At 38.7% G+C, this 21181-nt stretch overlaps 3 protein-coding genes across 5 annotated transcripts in view; 1 reads left to right on the top strand and 2 right to left on the bottom strand.

Annotated features, from left to right (window-relative positions):
• Nucleotides 1-776: 776 nt before the first annotated feature.
• LOC121731640 (7SK snRNA methylphosphate capping enzyme bin3-like) lies at nucleotides 777-8886 on the bottom strand. Its single transcript, XM_042121185.1, has 5 exons — nucleotides 7563-8886; nucleotides 6233-6423; nucleotides 5299-5654; nucleotides 4224-4448; nucleotides 777-1451 (listed from the first exon to the last, which is right to left on the bottom strand). The coding sequence occupies exons 1-5, from the start codon at nucleotides 8597-8599 to the stop codon at nucleotides 867-869; spliced, it is 2394 nt and encodes a 797-aa protein (XP_041977119.1). The 5' UTR covers nucleotides 8600-8886; the 3' UTR covers nucleotides 777-866.
• A 2815-nt stretch (nucleotides 8887-11701) lies between these two features.
• Nucleotides 11702-14469, top strand: LOC121731641 (protein claret segregational). The gene is made up of 2 exons (XM_042121186.1): nucleotides 11702-11818; nucleotides 12031-14469. Exon 2 carries the CDS (start codon nucleotides 12031-12033, stop codon nucleotides 13945-13947), a length of 1917 nt encoding a protein of 638 aa, XP_041977120.1. The 5' UTR covers nucleotides 11702-11818; the 3' UTR covers nucleotides 13948-14469.
• A 3168-nt stretch (nucleotides 14470-17637) lies between these two features.
• The window catches only part of LOC121732127 (inositol-trisphosphate 3-kinase homolog), a 107111-nt gene continuing 103567 nt past the window's right edge, over nucleotides 17638-21181 (bottom strand). For 2 of the 3 annotated variants that reach the window (XM_042121934.1, XM_042121935.1), the window contains 2 exons: nucleotides 19139-19282; nucleotides 17638-18764 (listed from right to left, as the gene is read on the bottom strand). In XM_042121934.1, coding sequence (XP_041977868.1) covers nucleotides 17847-18764; nucleotides 19139-19282 — 1062 coding nt within the window. In that variant the 3' untranslated portion in view covers nucleotides 17638-17846. Of the gene's footprint in view, nucleotides 18765-19138; nucleotides 19283-19390; nucleotides 19652-21181 lie in introns of those variants that run through there. The other variant, XM_042121936.1, reaches the window with a different exon arrangement.

The following is a 21181-nucleotide window of genomic DNA, read 5'->3' as shown; positions in this document are numbered from 1 at the left end:
TTATTTAATTTAAAAAAACTCCGTTTCGCCAAAATTCGTTTGTCGCGCGGGAACCCTACATTTTTCCGGGATAAAAAGTATCCTATGTCAAGGACATGGGATAATTTCTATCCCGAGACTCAAGGTATCTCAATTATCAGGTTCAGCGGTTTGGGCGTAAAGAGGTAACAGACAGACAAACTGTCAGTTTGTCTGTCTGTTACCTCTTTACGCCCAAACCGCTGAACCTGAAAATTGACAGACAGACTGACAGACAGACAGACAGACCGACAGACTGACACATATTATATTATAATATTAGTATAGATTATTGTCGCTATATCTATTGCGTACCTACGTAAACTCAATATTCGCGGTCGAGTAAAAGAAACAGGTAGCGATGAGTGAAAATTTTAAATCTCGCGACTGGATATTACCGACCTTTATTTATTTAGTTTTTTCTGCAAGTATTTATTGCGTTTAAGCACTCTGTAATTTGTAATTTAAATCTTTGTCAACAGTAATCTACAATATGTAGAATAAAATCTCGTCTATTTAAGGGTGAGACCGCACTAAGCGACACTACTCTTCACGTTCCATAGAACTGATGATTTGTCGCGAAGTGTCACTGCCGCGTAGTGCGGCTAACATTATACAATTTCATACAAAGAATATTTGACCGTGACGTGTTGCATCGCGTCGCTGCCGCGTAGCAATGAAAAAGTTTTAACATGTAACTAGCATTTAACAATGTCTTAACAGCATCCTCAGATTTTTTCATCAATAAAACAACCCCATTAATACGTTTGGAATATAATATTATAAAACATTTCAACTTAAACATAATCTATGGGAACTCCACAAGTATTTACACGAAGGCGGATCGTTCAGTCGTCGAGCGGCGCGGGCGGGGCGGGCGGGGCGGGGTAGAGGCGCGCGGTGTCGGGCGCGACGTGCGCGGGGAGTGCGGGGTGCGCGGGGGACGCGGGATGGGCGGGGTGTGCGGGCGAGGCGGCGGGGGAGGCGCTGCCCAGCGGCGACGGCAGCGTGGCGTACACCGTCGGCCGCGGCGGCTGGTACGATGGCGCGTACGAGTCGCTGCGCGGGTTGTAGAACGGCGAGTCGTCCGCGCACGAGTCCAGGTTGGGCGAGTAGGGCGTGACCGCGCCGCACGAGGGGGCGTCGTCGCTCGGCCGGTACGCCGGCTCCACGGGTGCGTACACCGTGCGCCTCGGCGGCTCCGCCTCCGGCTTGTGGTGAGAGGAGGGGGCGTACGCGTCCGACCACCGCGCCTTGCTCGGCGTGAAATCCCCCTTCACGTACAGCTGGATGGGCCGCCGGAAGCCCTTGCTGGCGTGCTGCGGGACGCCCAGCACTAGGCACTTGCTGAATCCGACCTCGGGCGAGAGTAGGTACTCCCGGAACTTGTTGGGGAACAGCTCGATCGAGTTGAAGTTCTCGTATATTGTCGGCTGAAAAAGGTAAAAACAAAAACTTTTAGAAAATAATAATCTGCTGATAATAAGCTTCTGGATCCGGAGACCCCTTCCTAGACACACACACAAGAATATTGCTATTTCTTTCCACGCATGACGCACATGTATATAAGAAGTGCAGCAACACATATGCCAACACAAATGTAAATGAGAAAGGGATAATAAGACTCTAGTTTTTGTTATAGCTGGCCCACTTATCGATGACTTTCGAGTATTTTCCAATATTATTATATTCATCTTCTTCTCAAAATACGTCCAAACCAAAATGTAAACATTCAAAATGACCTAATAACAATTAAAATGTGTGGGTTGCTAAATGTTAGTCAATTTCTATTAATAGAGCACATGAGCTAATATTGCACAAATATGGGCAAGTGAAGGTCACTTAATAGTACATAATATGTCTGCATAAACAAGACCTCAAATTTCGCACGCCGTTGGTTTTAACTTATTTCGAGTACTCATTGTAATTAGTTACTAACATTAATTAGTTTTCGCAGTGTAATATTTAAGTGTTTAGTAGCCTAGACTACTGTAGTGACTAGTGTGTGTTATAATTCTCGGTAATTGCATATTGTAAAATCTTTGTAGCGCGCCGAGTTAACTCCTGCATCTACATCTTGTATCCAGACAAGCACTCTCGTTCGAGCGCAAATATCGACTGAATAGGGACGCACCGTACGCGGCACCGTGACACGGTGCGGCGTCGTACCGTATCACGGTGCCGGCGCCGCGCCGTGTCTGATGGGAACGCAGCCTTAGTCGTCTGCCCATCGCCTACCTAACTTGACGTGCAAATAAAGTGATTCAGCGCATCCAGTATCATTTGAAGACCCCAGCCTTTGTACACAAAATTTACACTAAACTACCTAGTAAAGTCGAACAAAAAAGTCACAAAAGTAACTTAGTTCTTAACTTCTTAGGCTCAATTGATGCCGGCGCGGAATGGAATGGAAGCGACTTTTTGCAACGAAACTGTACATAGCACATTAAACTTTATGTCAACACAGTATAACTCACAAATTAAATGCGAGCCAAAAAATTGGAAGTGCGTCTTGCGCGGAATTCTCGAGAATTCTCCGGTGTCAATTTTCTCGCATGAGGCGAAATTGACACTTCCATTCGTTCCATCGCGGCGGTGTAAGTTGAGCCTTGGAGTGCATTTTTTTCCTTAACTTTGTAAGCAACTAGAGTGTTCTAGTACTTTATTCGTATTATTTCGATTCGTGTTTGTTATTAATTATAATAATACTAAAATTATATTACGGCTAACTGACAATCAGGGCCCGATCAAGCTATTATTACCGGGAAAAGATTATTCGCTGCCCTTTACGTACGAAAAACATGTAAATCATGAGCTAGTTTTTTGGGGGTAAAGAGGGGGAGGGGATATTTAAGTAAAATACTTGAATATTTCCTATACAACCTGAAGAAGGTTGGAATGTAAAATTCTCAAACTTGGGTGGTTATGATGTTGTGACCATCGCGAAATCGCCTCCACAAATCATTAATGTGATAATAACCTCACACTCATGTCTCGAATTGAACATATTGTATTTTTGACTATAATAGATATTATATGGCCAAATCTACAATGGCTAGTCACAGAACTTCATACAAAGATCTTTGCAAACATTTAAGATTACATGCACATTATGACGGGCACAGCGTGTCAGGCCATAATTTTTTCTGACCTTGCTCGCGACGGGCCATAAAAAAATATGAAAAATTCGTCCTGTCGCGGCCCAACTTTACCATAAAGTTTACTAGCCTCATATTGTAACCATTAGTTCCAACCCACACATACCACAACCACACCACATGGTCGGGCATATATTTCATATTGTAAATGAACTGGACCATTCACACGTATCACATTTTGTAGTCGTTGTCGACCACTTGTGTGATACCGACCACATCGCAACCACGGCCGACCACATCGCAACCACAACGTTGCGTCTATACAATGACAGTGCGCGCACACCGCCCGCGCTCTTCCCCCCCTCCGTTTCATTGAATTTCGTACGTAACCACACCGCAACCACTGGCGACAACGCAACCACGTTGGCATTTTGTCGGTACCACAACGCAATTCACACGTAACCACTGCTCGACGACATTTTGTCGTTGCGATGTGGTGTGGTTGTGGTACGTGTGGATTGGCCCTTAACCTCTCGAAATTTTTTTTATGTAATAAAGGGGGCAAACAAGCAAACGGGTCACCTGATGGGAAACAACTTCCGTCGCCCATGGACACTTGCAACATCAAAAGAGCTGCAGGTGCGTTGCCGGACTTTTAAGAGGGAATAGGGTAGGGTAAGGAAGGGAACAGGGAAGGGTAGGGAAGGGAATTGGGCCTCCGGTAAACTCACTCACTCGACGAAACACAGCGCAAGCGCTGTTTCACGCCGGTTTTCTGTGAGCCCGTGGTATTTCTCGGGTCGAGCCGGCCCATTTGTGCCGAAGCATGACTCTACCACGTTATAAATCGAATACCGGGATGTCAAAATTCAATGACCGAGTTCTATGGCGTCATTTAAATTTTCGTAATTTCAAATTTTACCGCCAATCAGGAACGAATTTAGTGCATACTTTTTGTAGCCAACTAGATATAGATATAGAACGCATCGAACAAATTAAATTAAATCTTATACTCATTAAAATAAGTTATAAAACTGCGTGACGTCGAGTGCAGTCAGGTAGGGATATGGTGTCGGTTGGGTTGAAGAGGTTACCACCATTACATACCGTTAAACGCTTTTTCTTCTTATAGCTGGCCCAGTTCTGCGCCTCGAGCACCAGTTTCCCCCCGGGGCGGAGGTCGGCGAACATCCTCCGGAAGGCGCGCTTCAGCCCCACGTCCCCCCAGTTCAGGTGCAGCCACTTGGTCGTCGACAGACACAGTATGAGGTCGAACTGCGGACTCTCCATGCCCGATCCCACCGCCACTTCCTCACGAGGCACATAGTTTCCCTGGAACATGATGAGTTAATGTCATAGTGTAAATATATTTAGGACTACATGACGCCCGCAACTCCTTTGCGCCAAATTCATTTATCGCGCGGGAACCGTACATTTTTCCGGGTTGCAAAGTATCCTATGTCCTTTCCCGGGACTCAAGGTATCTCCATACTAAATTTCAGCAAAATCGGTTCAGCGGTTTGGCCGTGAAGAGGTAACAGACAGACATACACACTTTCGCATTTATAATATTAAAATTTAAATTCCATACTTCAATATATATATATAAGTAAGTATGGAAGTATGGAAGTGTGGATAGTATGGATGTATAAACAGGACCTTTGGTATTATGCACCAAAATATAGTCAAAAGGAAATAAGTTGTCCGCAGTGACTTTTTAGTCTAGGAGCTATAATATGAAAAATGCTCAGTATACAGTCAACTTGAAAAAATTGAACTCAGTCACTATCAGTCTGACAGAAGTCAGTTACAATGGTGCACCAAGTGACCACATCATACAAGTTACTGTCATGTGCAAGTTGCTGGGGTGTGAGTTACTGCTAGATTTTTTTGTTTTCAATTGGCACTCGCCTTCCCCCACCACAGATACAACATGACTAGGCGATGTCATGATGATAAACCTTGGTTTGGTGAGGTTTAAATGTATAAGTTTTTATGTTTCTTGAAATAAATAAACACTTATTAAAATTATTTTAAAAATTATAAAAAAAAAAAAAACGGATTTTTTCTACATCAATAATTTTGGCCTAGGATTCTAATGAGCAATTGTGTTTTATTCACAACATGCCATGATACAGTCTGGAAAGATTTTTATAATATGAAAAATGTTATTATAAATTACCTGTTTAAACATTACATTATATGGAAATACTGGTGTGGACATATCAGCGGGCTGGCTTCCCAGTGGACCAAACATCATGGACATTGACATCGGGAAAAAATACTGTCCTTGGTCAGGCCTATTTATAGATTTCCTATTTTTCCTCGGCTTCTTCAGCCTTCTACCGGGTAACAGTTTCTTTGCATCCTCGTCTTTGTCCTGTTTGTCCATGTGAAAATCCTGACACTTGGACTCATCACAAGCTTTATCACACTTATCACATTCCCTTTTATCACCAGATAACTTTTTGTCATCTTCTGTCTTGGCATCTTCTGAAGGTACTGGCACAAATGACTGAAGATTTTTTCTTGCCCTTCCTGAAAATGTATAATAGGATATTAAGTAAAAAGGAAGGAAAGAGGGGAGGCCTTTGCCCAGAAGTGGGACACAAACGGCTAATTAGAATAGAATAGAAGTAAAAACGTCTAAAATATACACTTCCCCACTTATACCACATCTACAATATTTTGTTGTTCTTATTTAATATTTTATCCTTGACTGTCAAGGCACTTTTTTAGCTTTAAAGCAAGAAATTTTATCAGTAAGACTAAACACTGTTCATTAAGAAAACAAGCATTTGAGAATAAGTGTATTCGTATTTAAACCTTGTATATTATTATCATTTATTCACTTCTTATAACTGCAGTAATTAACATACATTAGAGTCTAATTTATGTAAGAATTATGCCTGCTTCATTTGGGTTACAGTGAATTTAACATAACAATAAAATGACCACAAAATCTTTATCCAAATGTATCTTGAAAACTATATTATTATAAAAAAATTAACAGCTATGTGGTCAAATGTTATAATATATTAAAATGATATTAAAGTCAAAAGTTTTAAGAATAGAGATAGTTTTTTTTTATTAATAAATAAATACATTTTACTTACCAACCAGGGCGGGGTCTATGTCAATGCCAACAACTGATTTAGCACCAAGTGTTCTTGCTACAGCGATTGAGATGTGGCCGACATTACAACCAATGTCTAAGACGTCTTTGTTTTGAAATAGGTGACGATGCATTTCAAAAACTTGCAGCCTTATATCCATCATCGCATTTAAGTTACGGTAACCATAATACCTGTAAGTGACAGTACAAAAAATTAGAGATTTCATTAAATAGCATAATAAAATATTGGAAACTTCAAGAGGACTATCTAAGGACTTTAAATTAATAAAGCATTCAACTATTTCTGTATATTTTTTAACTTATCATGATTGAGTGGACATTTAACTACAAAGTGAAAACTTCTTTGTATTACAAATGAAATAATATTATGGATATTATTATGAGGTAAGTATTACCAGAATACTTAACTTGTTTGTCTCAAACATTTCTTTGTAATAATGTAAAATTGGCAATAGGAAATAATATGTTGACCTAGTAACAAAAACAACAGCAGTTGACCAACCTACGCTGCCTATGTCATGTGGTTGGCTTATGTCAATTCAATGTTAGCTGTTATCGTCAGATGAGTTTGACTTAATACAACCAAATTACTTAGGTTCACCACCTGCCTAGGAATCAACTTCTATGATAGTACATTACACATTGTTTTGTCTGTGACTAACACATTAGAAAAGTTGCTTAACATCACAACAAAAAAACATTGTGAAACTTAAGAATTGGAAAAAATTGGTTTACTGGCTTAATTTACTCGTATGAAATCATACATAAAAGAAACATATTTTCCTCTCATAATTAGTAAATTTCTTAAACTTTTAGACATTGTCTTTCAAATGCAAATGGACTCAAGAAAACTAACAAATTCTGTCCAGACAAAGTATTATAATACAAACAGATGTAAGAATACTCCAAAAAAAAACAAAAGAACAAATTTTAATGCACAGAACAGGTTAAACTTCACTGGGTAATCATGTACAGTGTACACTTCACATACATAAAAACATTCAAGATAAGTCAGTAATAAAAACATGAACATTAACCTCAGTCCATGCATTTATAACTCCTTAAGTCTAGAATTCTAGACTGTTGTAGGCAACACAGCTAAGTATTCCAAGCACATTTTTTACAGAATTTAAATTCTAATAAGAATAAAGTTAACTGCAGCAAGATATTAGTAATAAAATTTTTGATTTAATATAAAAATTATTAGTATGTGTTACATAATAAGTTGGATTTTTTTAAAATAAGGACTGTAAATGTAAAGTCAATTATAATTCACAATAATTTTTAAGTGAATAAAAAGTTGAATATACCTGTCATAATTTCCATATTGATATCTTGAGTTCTTGGGATGAAATGTTGGCAGCTTCTGTATTTCCTCGGAAATACTTTTCTGTCTAGTCCGGTGAGGGGAAGCTGGACGCTCCTGAGGTCCGGCACGAGGCTGAGGCCGCGCTCTCATCCATGCCCCAGGCTGAGGAACTACAGGGCTAACAATCTTGTCCAAAGAGTCCATTCTCCTTAATTTCTTGCCATCCTTGCCCTTTTGTGAATTTTCACTTTCACTGCAAGATCTCTTCCGTTTTGTTTCCTTGGAAGTGGATGGCTCAGGTGGGGGCGGCTCCTTGATGCCCTCATCTTTCTGGACCACAACCTCAACAACCGGGGGGTTGGTTACTGTTTCTGTTGTGCGACGTCTGACTCGAGGCTTCTTCCTTGGCTTTCTCTGCTGCATCTCCAACCTTTTCTCGTACTCCTCGTTATCCAGGGGCTCCATGAGATTCAATGGGTCCCTTATATTTGGTGGAATGATAACATCTATTTTAGCTTTATGCCGAGGAGGAGTGGGCAGAGGTGAGGATTGCGGAGTCACAGCATTCATAGCTCTGTTTACGTTCTCGTCTTTTAGACTGTTAAGATTTAACGGATCAGATATATTGCCACCTAGAAGAAACTTTGTGGGAGGTATAAATGTATCTTTGCGCGGTCTTTTGTAAGGTAGAAAAAATTTTGATATTGATGGAAAACTTTGAGCCCTTTTCTTCGACTGCTTGAATTTTGTGCCTGTGTGATGGACCCGCCGTATGGTGGCTCGCTCGGGATTATCTTTGGATACGACATGATTCTTTTTTCCGTGACGAAATTTCTTTTTAGTCTTTTTCGCACCTACGCCGCCGGCGACATCGTCCTTAGACGAAATGACATCATTACTCTGATTAAGCGATGTATCTTCTGCAGATACTCCTGAAGTATCGGAGATATTATTTTCCGATGAGTTAACATCTCCTTCACTTTTTTCTATTTCACTTTTATTTTCAGTAGTTGTGACGTTTTCCTCTGAGCTTCCCATTGCTTAATGTACTCTTATAAGAACTAACATGTTTAAATTACAACGAACAATTGAATTTACCGCCACTGCGGCTGTTGCAAAACGCACTAGGATATCCGTCAATATGAGTGATAAACAGGTATAATAAAGTTAACAAAACACTTCATTCACAATTAAATTCCATGAAATGTAAAATACGAATATAATATAACTAAATTTGATTGGAACCGTAGATCCAATCTACGAAAATGTAGCAATATGGTTCACAAAATATTCACTATCACAATACAATACACATGCAATGGATTGCAAATGGCAAATGGCAATTTGACAGTTATATTTTTTTTGATGTTGCCAATATTTAAAATTATTGAAATATTTTTTTCTAGATATGCAACAAAACCCATTAGAACCATTGCTATTTAATTACTGAAATTGCTATTTGCTAGTTAAAACTTGAAGCTAGTAAGGGCGTTTGTGCACTACACGGAATTTTACCATCCGGCGCGGCGCGGCATCTTGATTTCCTCTCTTATATTTTAAATGTCAAACGTGAAAGTTATATGAACGCCGGAAGGTAAAATTCCGTGTAGTGCACAAACGCCCTAAGACCGCCTATAAATTACTACATAGTTTTCCTTCATTGTGTTTTTTAAGTTTAAATTTAGTTTTAAGTTGTACAAATAAAGTATTTTCTATTCTATTCTAACTCATACAATCGATTTATATAATTTTGTTTTAGAAACATCGAACTAAAACCAAAAAGAAATCCCTCGTGACCTTAGAGCATTAAACCAGCCGTGCCCCGTGACCAGTCACCAATCACCACTTACCAGGCTGAGCTCCGAGTTCTGACTCTTCTGAGGCTTCAATCATCAATTTCTTTGATCATTAAAAATTCAAGAAAATTCAATAATTGATCATTATACTAGAACACTAACGGCCGTTCCCAATATTTGATCTATCTCTGGTTTTGCCCTACTAGAGATAAGAATAGCTTACATTAGACATTAGAGACATATATTATTTTATGTCAATTCAATGTTAGCTGCGATCGGTTGTATGTCAAACCAGAGATAGATTGAATATTGGGAACGGCCGTAAGTTACGCGCTTTAGAGACGTTTCAGTCTGTTTCAGTCTATTATAGACTTAGGTGTGGTCCTAAGGTGAGGTCTCAACTCTCAAGAGCTCAGCCTTTACAGTTCAACAAGGCCTTATATTACGAACGTGGCGAGAAAAGGAACTAAACGCTTCCATAATACAAAAACGTCATTTTGACATGTTTTTGACGGTTCTCTTTTACCAGCACCGCTCCCATCAATGTCACCGACGTTTATTTAAAGCCTTGTCAAGCTCTATCTATGGCAGGTATTACACGAAAAGAAAAGACTGTTTATGATAATTACCAGAAGGAAATAGAAGAAGTAACTAATACAGATACAGACATTCCGTGATAATATTGATTGATTGAGGCCGAATCGCAGTATCACAGACCACAGTACACTAATTGTGAATCGCGTGATATGATAATTTTGATGCGTGTAATACAGGACCTGCCTATGAGCTCAGCAGATTGGTAAAAATTTAACATTACTTTGTTTGTATAGTCTGTCAAGAAAGTAAAGAAATTAAAAAGTGGTAACATCGTAGTGTCATTCCTTTCAAATCAATCTAAAGGGCCCCCTGAACAAATGTGCAAAATTTAAAAAGTGTATATTATTATATGTTTTTATGTTTGTATTCACATATCTCCGGAGTCCGATTTAAATATTTTTTGTTGTACTAGGTATTGTTTAACTTGGGAGAATTCTGCAGGTTTCATCATAATAGGTTTAGTAGTTTTTGAGATAGGAAGATTTAATTAAGTTTATTAGTTAATTAGTTTTTGAGATAGGAAGATTTGAACCTAATTTCGTACAATTTTTAAGTCGGTTTTTTCTTTTAAAAAATACTATTTATTTGTTACAAGACTCATTACTCAACAGCGCGTATTGAACCAAACCATTCATACATACTATACATACTATTAATATTATAAAGGCGAAAGTCTTTCCGTCTGTCTGTCTACCTCTTCAGGCTTAAACCACTAAACCAATTTTGATTAAATTTGGTGTGCAGATATGTACTTTGAATCCGGGAAAGGACATAGGATAATTTTTATCCCGGAAAAAAGTACGGTAGCCACGCGATACAGTATATATTATGTCTATGAACCAAACTGCGCAGTGTCGGGACAATGGGCATCAAACTGTTGCATCAAACACGTAAGGTTTGAATCAAACCGTTTGACCGTCTCGGGGGCCCTTAAGAAAAAAGGGATGACACTACGATGTTGCCACTTTTTAATTTCTTCACTTTCTTGACAGACTATAAAGGGGCCCATTCACGGCCGGCTGCCTTGCCGTCCGCCGGCTTATGCAGGATTGTGATTTATGTTGTCGCAGCCTGCACGGCGGCCGGCAACACTGAGCAGGATGTTGACAATGGACAACACGGGCTTAGGCGAGTTTATTGAAATATTGCTGGTAGACGTGTTAAACAGTTTATTACGCACCAGTTCGCAGATGGGCTCGTCCCAGAGCCTTTGGGAAGATGTGTTCTTGGGGACCTCGCTGCCGGCACTAGCAATGTCCCAGGCGTCCTTGGCCTCGTCCGCGAAGGGAATGACGAATGTGCAAGATGAGGGCTCTATTAAAGGACATCGCTATTTGTGGGACCAAAAATCCCCAAACTATAGTACTAAATAATAAAAATAAATTATAAAAAATATGTTTATATAATAACAGAAATAAACATAACAGAATAGCTATTTTCTTTTTTTAGAAATAGCGCGGAACATCATTACAAGAATACCGACACCAATGATGCAACTGATGATGGACAGTAAATCAGTATATAATATAATCTGTAAGCTATGTCCAGCTTCACAGTCCTACCGGCGAACTGCCATGCAGGATAGTGAATAGACCCTTTAAGTGCAGCACTTGTTCCATTTTTGCATATTGTAACATTTATTTGAAAATGCACTATTGTCTATTGTTTGGCTGTATGGGCCACGCTCCCTTTGCTTGTCCCGACCGCGACTGGGACGAATTAAAAAAAGAAAAATGTCTATTGTTTTCGAATTTTGAAATTAGTCCGTTTTTTGACAAACGTCGTTGTTGATTGTTATGCGTGTAAATAATTATTTTATTGTGTGAATGTAATAATTATTGTTGTAAAATTGCTAATATACAAGGTGAGTGATAGAAATACGAATATATTTTAGCAATTAATACAGTACGTTATACAAATATTTGTTCGAAAAACGCGAGCCCAAGCGTAGCCAAAACCACTCAAATATTTTCAACTTTATTTTGTTTTTTTCTTACTGAAATACAATATTAACTTTCATTTATTATAAATTAAATTATACTGAGATCTCCTTTTTAAAAACAAACTATTTTCCAGATGTCGCGTATACCGAAGTTGCCATCAAGTACAACTAAAGAAAACAGGCCAGGATTTGCTTTTTCTAATGGAAGAAATCTCACCAGAACAATTGGGAATGGCTTAAGTGACGTCGAGAAAAGAAATTTAATCACAAACCACACGAAACCTCTGCTTCGCGGGACATCAACAACCACCTCAAATGTTGTGCCAGCACCTCGGATCAAAAGGGCGGCAACGGCCCCTTCTGTAGCACCTTCCGTGCCCGCAAAATCTAACAGAGTAGAGAAAAAAACTGCAACAGCCACTGCTAAAATTCCTCCATATGACTATAAGGCGAGGTTCAATGATTTGTTAGAAAAGCATAAGTCAATGAGAGGTGAGCTAAATGATTTGAAAGATAAACATTCTGAAGTATTTGACGACTATGAGAAACTTAAGGAGACAGTGGACAGCAGTATTCAGGAGAGAGACATGCTCAAAGAGAAGTTATTGAATACTATTAAGGACTTGAAACAGAAAACCTCAGATTTCGATAGACTTAAACTTGACTTCGACATTCAAAAGCATGAAGTAGAAGATCTACAACAGAAATCTAAGTTGTTGGAAGATGTAACAAACAGTTTGAAAATCAAGACTTCCGAATATGACAAACTTAAAATGGATCATGATGATTTATCTCGTAGATATAAGAGCCTCAAGGAGGAAAATGAAGCATTAAGAGTTTTGACAGATCACCTTAAGAAGATATCTGCCGAGCATGATAAGTTACAGTTGGACCACAAAGACGCACTGGAAGCAATTTCTAGAACGAAGAATGATTCAGAAGCACTACAGAACATTTTAGCTACTATGTACAGCGACCAAAGAGTTCTGAGAAATACAATCCAAGACCTGAAGGGTAATATTAGAGTATATTGTAGGGTCCGCCCTCCTCTGGAATCGGAAGCATCCAAGCCCCTGTACATTTTAAATGTGTTGGACGCATGCTCTATTGAAGTTGAGAAAATTGAGTTGTTGAGCTCAGCCAGAAAAGGGAAATCACAGCACTCTTTTTCATTTGATGGCATATTCACTCCACATTCCTCCCAGGAAGATGTCTTTGCTGAAGTATCCTCTATGGTTCAATCAGCTTTGGATGGATATAATGTGTGTATATTTGCATACGGCCAAACTGGCTCGGGAAAGACGTACACAATGGAGGGTGGTTCAGGAGGGCCCGACCAGTATGGTATTGTACCGCGTGCCATAAATATGATCTTCACCTGCATGGAAGATTTGAAAAGAATGGGCTGGGAGTTAACTATAAGAGCTTCATTCCTTGAAATTTATAATGAAATAATTTATGATTTGTTAGATTCTAGCAAAGATCAAGAGAGTCACGAAATCAAAATGGTTAACTCAAAGGGAACAGATTTATATGTTTCTAACCTTAGGGAAGAGGAAGTTAAGAGCTCGCATGATTTCATCAGGCTGCTAATATTTGCCCAACGTAACAGACAAACTGCAGCAACCTTAAACAATGAAAGGAGTTCCCGATCACATTCAGTGGCTCAAATAAAGATTTCAGCTATAAACGAAAAACGCAAAGAGAAATTCACCAGCAATCTGAATTTAGTAGATTTGGCTGGCTCAGAAAGCGGAAAGACTACACAACGAATGGACGAAACGAAACACATCAACAGGTCCCTATCGGAACTTTCTAAAGTAATTTTATCCTTGCAAACAAATCAATCACATATACCCTACAGAAACTCCAAACTCACACATTTGCTGATGCCAAGCCTCGGGGGCAACTCCAAAACCCTTATGTTGGTGAATGTTAATCAATTTGATGAATCGTTCAACGAGACTCTTAACTCCTTACGATTTGCCACAAAAGTAAACAGTGTTAAAACTATTAAGGCTAAGAAGAACATAACTATGGTAGACTCATAACTTAGATTTAATTATTTTTAATATTATTTCAATATACCATTATATTGAGTTCTTCAATATTAATTATGGATTTATATAATATGCGTAAGAGTCCTAAATTGGGCTTTTAAGCTAAGCAAGTACTACTAGTTAATATTAGAATTTACAAGAACAATACCTGCACTGGTTAAATTTTAATATTTTTAACTTTTTCATTGTAATTTTCAAATTAGATGTACCTAAGTTGCTTATCAAACTTTACTTGCTGGACAAAATAGATTGTTAGAAATTGACTTACTGTTTTAGATGTAGCTTGAGTTAGGTACTCTGTATTAATAGCGATAGAAACCGTTGACATTTTATTTTACATTGATAATATGTTTGTGGGTAAAGTAAATCAAACCTGTGTTGTCAAAAAACTTTATTAAAATATAAATTGTTGTTAATAAGTTTTCACCTTTCATAAATTATTTTTTAATACTGACATGTAGAAAATAGTAATAGCCAAATTAATTAAGAGAAATAAATAGGGGCTACCAATTCAATATTGTATTGTAATCTTGTTATTAATTGTAATCAATTGATTAGTATTAAATACATCCTACCGAAAATATGCTTCTTATTGAATCTTTACATTTTGTGTTCACTTTGTGCCTATCAGGAAAAATAAAACAAATAACTTGACAAGTCTACTTTTGATAGACGATAAATTGATTAACTACTGCTAAATATAATGTTATTAAACATTATATTGTTAAAATCTATTATATTATGTAAAAGTAATTTTAATATAAAGATTTCTAATATTGACACTAGATAGCGCACTCTATATTAAAATTAGTTTAACTTTCTTTATCTTTAAACTTGCGTTAAAAAAAATTTAGGCGCTTATTTTTATAGTTACTATATTGGGAAATGTCAAATGAATCAGTAAGAATTGTAGGACCAATTCGCAGCTCTACTTAATATTATGTTCAAACTATTTTATTTTTATTTCAGATCATTACAAGAACGCGAACGGTACAAACAAATTAAAGTTGTTCGAGAAAAAAAATATTCATAGGTGAGTTCTTATCGACATTTTTTTTTCTGTTGCACAGTTGCAACAGGAGTTAACACTAGAAAGACTGGAGCGGTCAAATGACCGCATTTTTGTTTTTAATTTGCGATATTTTTGTTACCGTTGCGTGAAATTCGTTTTCCTTTCGTGACATTTAATAATTTTCGGTTGTTTAAATTGTTATAAAATGTTTTTAATGATAGCTCAATAATTATAAGTTTTAAATAATAACCTACCTAGAAAGACCGCAGCGGTCAATTGACCGCTTGAATACAATTTCTAAAGAAAATGGGTTTATCTTGTATGTCTTATTTTTGTTTCAAATGTTTTATTATTATTTATGCTTTGTTTGTATATAATATATGAAATTTGATTTAAAATTTATTAAAAACTCGACTGAAATAGATTTGTGAATGACTCATAGGACAAAGATTGGGATAAATACTTTTATTTATGTAAATTATCTAAAATTTCACATTTTGATATGTAAACATATTGGGAATATATTTGCAAATATATTATCACTAAAACGTGTACAAATAAAATCTTTTGCATTGCCTGTTTTGACACTGTAGTGTATTTCAAGGTTTTTTCCTAGTGAAACCCTGTTTATTGAAAAACATCAACGTTACTTCAAATATCAGCGTAGATTTTCGTATTATTGTTGCCTGACCTGGCCTAACACAGCCAGGGTTTATTGGTTGTTCAAATTGAAACAAAATATTTATGCTAAGTTGATGTTATTTTTTTTATTTTACTTACACAAACAAAGCAAATAAAAAACTAAAGGTTACGAATTGTAGTTCTATGAAAAATTTATAAAATTGTTAAAAATATGCAATTTTTAAATATATTTTATTTCTATAGCATATTTTTATACTTTTTTAGCTTTAGTGATAATAGATTTTTATGATGTGACTAAAAATCCGATACCAAATCACGGTACGTTTACGCGGTATTTTCACGAAGATGCTCATAGCTTCTTGACACGATTTACTGTACATTCAAGTAACTTTACCATTCTATGCTAAAATTGGAAAATATAAAATATGTAAAAAACTGACTTTTATGCTCAAATATAGGAACAAAACCTACAAGTCTTGTGGAGTCATTATAATGTCAATCATGTTAGTAGTAGGTCTATAAAATGCTTTTTTAAATATATTTTTTTAATATTTGTTCTATAATTTAATTTAATTACATTTATAAATAATTACATGATCAACAAAATGCAAAAGCAAAATAATAAGACACACAAAAAACGTCAAAACATACGATGGGTCATTTGACCGCTCTTGGTCTTTCTAGGAAGTTCAGAATTCCGGTCTTTCTAGTGTTAAGAGGGCGACTAACCCCAAAAATCAAACATCGTCCTTCTCTCTTCACACTCACGCCCGTCTTTCATATGCCAGGTGAAAAAGAACGACGCGGATTCATCGCCAAATTAGTTTTTTCTCAATAACTCGATAAATATACAACATTTTAAAAATCCGCTAGGTCGATCTCTCAATTATAGAATTTTATACAATGTGTTAAAATATTAACTTAGATCAATGCACGGTTATGGCAATAAATGGAAAATTCGTGAAAATTAGATGCACCTTTGTGATTTTTTTCTATCGAAAAAAATTTCCGATATCGTGTTTTTGCTCAGATCGAATTCTCGGAAATATAATGTAGTATCTAATTTTAGAAAATGAAACAATTCGGAGCTTATATTCAAGTATAAAAATGAATTATAAAATCGACACTTTAGGGTTAGTCGCCCCCTTAATATAATGTGTATCTCCTCTCGTGTTTTGAGTGTCTCTGCTGCTACCGCTTACCATCATGATCATCGTGATACTCAGGATACTGGATATTCCGTCTGCTCGTTTTCTGTTTAGAATTGAAATACGTACCTGACTATTTTCTGATATTATTCTTACTAATAGGGGATGCATCTACTCGGGTCTATAGAAATTGAATTAATATCACCTACCGTACATGGTGTAATTTTTTCAAATTTTTGTCTTCCCGCAACTTCTCAATAGATGGCGCTGGGCTACCAAATAAAATCTACAGTTTTGTACAAATTGCTTGAACTAGAGTTTTAAATTAATTGAATTTAATTGAGTATAACCAGAGACCAGATATTTACTCTATGGTATAACATAATAAGTACTTATAAGTACTAATATACATATTTTATTGATTGAAAGGTTCTACTGAAATACATGCTACATTTATTCAAGTAACTGAGTACGATTTAAAATGAGTATGTTAATAATATTGGAGTTATTACTTAGACTTTAGAGCAAAGCATAGGTACCCCATTTGACGCCTCACCGGTCAATGCCTTTTAATTGACAACAAATAAAAAACCTTAATAAAAAGTAAAATTATGTAAGTTTTTAATTTATATCTGCCGACAGTATAATGCGGGTACCTCCACAGTGGTGGTGGCAGTCAGTGTGTTTTGCCCGTGGTTTTGCCATTGATTTTACAACCGGATTGACCGGTATCTATTTCCGCACTAGCCACGTTAGGCTCTAGAGTCTAGGGCAACGGTTTTTGACCGTCGTGTCGTAATCAGCTGAGCTCACTCTGTCGTAATAAGCTCAAATTATAAAACTATAGGTAAGTAGATATTGATAAATAAGACAAACAAGTAGGAATAAAAATTAATTTGTATTTAAATAATTAAAGACTAGATCATAAAGCGACAAATCGCACTCTCACATTATAAACTTGCAAACGGAATTTCTGTACATCTCCGGGCTTGTCCGGGAGAACTCCGCAACCCGTGGCGAAGGGCGGCCCTCGGGGGCGCCGGCGGCTCACGACCGTAGATCAAAACCACGTTTCGGGGCGCGCGTCTTCAACGCGAGACGTCCGGCTCCGATATCGGCTCCAGCTCGGCCGTCTCTATCGTATCTATCAACCTATCCAGGCCGTAGAGGAAGCCCTCCTCGTGGTTCCCCTGCCGCCAGGGCGACCGGTGGTCCACCTCGATGCCCTCGGGGACGCGGCGCGTCTTGCCGAAGTCGATGAGCCAGGCGCCGACGCGCTCGTCGTCGTAGATTATGAAGATGCTGCTCCCGACGATCTCGTGCGTCCGGAAGAACTCCGACTTCTCGAAGAGGCTCCTTATCTCGCGGAGGCGCGCGGCGATCGCCCGGCGGGCGCGTTCGTCCCCGCCGAAGAAGCGGCCGACGGTGGCCGAGATGAGCTCCGGCTCCTTGACTTTCTGCAGGTCGGTGAGGGGCGGGCGGCCGGGCATCTTGACGGCCTCGATCCGGAAGCCCTGCTCCGCCGACGAGGAGCAGCGCTCGCGGAACTGCATGTAGCGCAGCTTGGTGACGGCGCGCGCGGCGTGCTCCGCCTCGGTGGGGGCGGTGGGGTCCAGCCGGACCATCTTCTCGTACAGGTCGGGGCGGGCGCGGGCGTTGCTGACCTCCTCCTCGAGGAAGGTGCGGGTGCCCATCTTGACGTCCATGACGTGGGGGTCGCGGAAGCCGTGCAGCAGGTCCTGCAGCTCGATGAAGTGCTCCCCGTCGTACTCGAGGTCGCGGTAGTAGCGGGGGATGGCGGAGCGCATGTGCGGGCAGGCGGCGAGCGCCTCGTAGGCGTCGCGCTCGGGGTTGTGGGCGGGGCGGTCGCCGGGCGCGCGACGCTTCCACACCGTGCCGGGGCCCGCCGGCGCCAGCGAGCCGGGGTGACCCGACAGCTGGAACCACTCCGACGACCGCGACTTCAGCAGCGCGTCGGACGCCGGGGCCGACAGTTCCAATGCATTCTGTAACAACGAACACGCTCCTATTAGTTTATCGTTTCTATCGTTTACTATAGTCAACAACAGACCAGCAACAGTCGCAAAGTTTTTCTGAGTCGCCTGAGGACTCGGGGTCGGCGCAACCGGGAGGGGAGCGGAGGCGGGGGGGGCGTTATTATTATAACTCTACAAAAGAATGTCCTTACATTGCATAGTTTACGATTTCATTCTTAATTGCTTAATCGTGTTTTTGTAAGAAAATGCTCGGCAATTAAAACGTATAACGAGTTTAACAAAGACGTCAATACACTGTGCGTGCGTAACAAAGTATTTTTGTATTCGACTGTATTTTTTGTACGAATTACGACTTAAGGTGAGGTAGCAGCATAGATACTCACGATTGCGAGGAACTTGAGCAGGTCGGAGGGTTGCGAGGGCGGCGCGGGGGTGGCGTCCACCACGGGGGTGGCGCGGCGCCAGCGCTTGAAGAGGACGCCGTCCTCCTTGGAGCGCCAGCGGTCCTCGTCCTTGCCGGAGGCGACCTGCGGACAATGGAAGCGCACGTTGAATTCACTGCGTTTACGGCGTTAAAACACTGAGCTCCTAACACTTCCATAAAACGTTTAACACCACACGATGCGATGACGTACCGCTATTATTTTATTGGCGGCGTAGAGGAGCCCGCCGGGGCCGAAGCGGCCGAGCATGGACTGGCGGGAGACACTGTTCATCTTGCTGGAGACGGTCATGGCGCGAGCGAGCGGCTCGGAGTCGCGAACACGAGTGAACGATAGGAGCGAGGCGCGAGAGCGAGCGACGGAGTGGCGTGCACGCTGAAGGCTAGCTTGCGAGTGATGCCAGTGGGAGGGTCCTCGGTGCTTATATAGAGACCTCGGCTTTCTCGTGACGTCTGCGCCCGCGCCGCGCGTCTCGCCGCCGGCCGCCGCGTCCAGTTTTACTACAACTTCGATATTCGATCACAGACCTCCGAGTCGTCTCTAATTCGACAGAATCGTTATCGCTACCGTTTCCAACACGAGTACTGGAATTTCGGCTACAGTAATCTTCTGACTATCCGACAACGCTCTCTACCAGCTTTGTTTAGTAAATCCAACTATCGTACGTTTTTTTAATAACTTAAAAGCAACAGGCAGAAATTAAGTGGTCCGTGAAAATTGTGAATATTTTTAAGGCATAATCCATTAGCGATATAACCGAAAGATACGGTTGGGTGATAGTATGAAAAATACTACAACGGTTTGTATTTTGATTCTATGACGTCTGTTTACAAAAAATATGAACTCCGAGGAATTTTATGTTGAATAGTTATTGAGATTAACAATGCGTAGGTAAATCTTAAGAAGTAGGTAAGGTTGGTTATCCAATACGATAATTAAATAAAAGTATAAACTCTTGCTACTATCACAGAGAACTCTATAATATAATTAGGGACAAATAATTATTAATGACCCTGAAATATTATGACTAAGGTATTTTTGTTATACCTTGTAGATATATTCCTATTGCTAGAAGTCAGCAGTATAAAAGTTAGAACTCTACATTTATTTGGATTTGAGATTTTTAATTTCAAATAATGAAACAAATCTCAAAAGTCAAAAGGTATAAATCTCCTTGGTGTGTAAGCAATAAAAATATTAAAATTGATAAAAAAATAAACTAATTACCTAACTGTACTTACATAATTTTAGAAACTTACGGATTTAGCTCATAATATATTTAGGTATTAAACGTAGTTTAACCACAGTTATGTGATTGTTTCAGATTAATTTAAAGATCATGATAAATATATTGTACTAACTAATATTTTAACAAGTAACTAGGTATATCTAATGTGCGAGTACAAGTTAAATTAATGTAGGTAATGTTAATATGTTAAGAAAATTTAACATATCTAACTACCTAGGAGACACCATTCGAACTTTACAAAGTTTTTTTGCACAGAAAATGGATCTAGTATCTATGGACTATATCCATTTCTGTGTTTTGTTGTACACTAGGAATATAGATTTTGATATTTATTAAAAGGTACAAGTACCTTTTAATTAAGTAATATCAAAAAAGAAACCCACAATTAATATTTTATTTAAAAAAATATCTTTATCATAAATTTATGATAAATATATTTTTTTAATATAATATCAATTTTGGGTTATTTAACAAAATATACTTATATACTACGTCACCATGGTTTTTGGAAAAAGAAAATATATATACCTATCGGTACCTATTACCGGTTTAGCCTTTTGGGGTTTTTAATCAGGTTCCTAATCTACTGAGAACTTGAATATTGCCAACATTTATATAGAATTGGAAATTTGTGGAACCACTCTGTTAATAATGAACTAGCTTTTTTCCTAGTAAAAAATAAGACATAAAAGTTGGTATTTTATGTCTTATTTTTTAAAATCATTTACTTACTA

Source organism: Aricia agestis, chromosome 11, assembly GCF_905147365.1.
Source record: "Aricia agestis chromosome 11, ilAriAges1.1, whole genome shotgun sequence".
Taxonomy (NCBI): Eukaryota; Metazoa; Arthropoda; class Insecta; order Lepidoptera; family Lycaenidae; genus Aricia; species Aricia agestis.
This window is presented reverse-complemented; position numbering and strand designations above follow the sequence as displayed.

Excerpts from the sequence above, each read along its gene's own strand:
- LOC121731640 (XM_042121185.1), bottom strand. The coding sequence starts at position 8,599 with ATGGGAAGCTCAGAGGAAAACGTCACAACTACTGAAAATAAAAGTGAA. Across the intron at positions 4,449-5,298 it reads ATAATGTAATGTTTAAACAG|GGAAACTATGTGCCTCGTGA; the intron begins GTAATTTATAAT and ends ATCATGTTCCAG. Across the intron at positions 1,452-4,223 it reads AGAAGAAAAAGCGTTTAACG|CCGACAATATACGAGAACTT; the intron begins GTATGTAATGGT and ends TACCTTTTTCAG.
- LOC121731641 (XM_042121186.1), top strand. The coding sequence starts at position 12,031 with ATGTCGCGTATACCGAAGTTGCCATCAAGTACAACTAAAGAAAACAGG.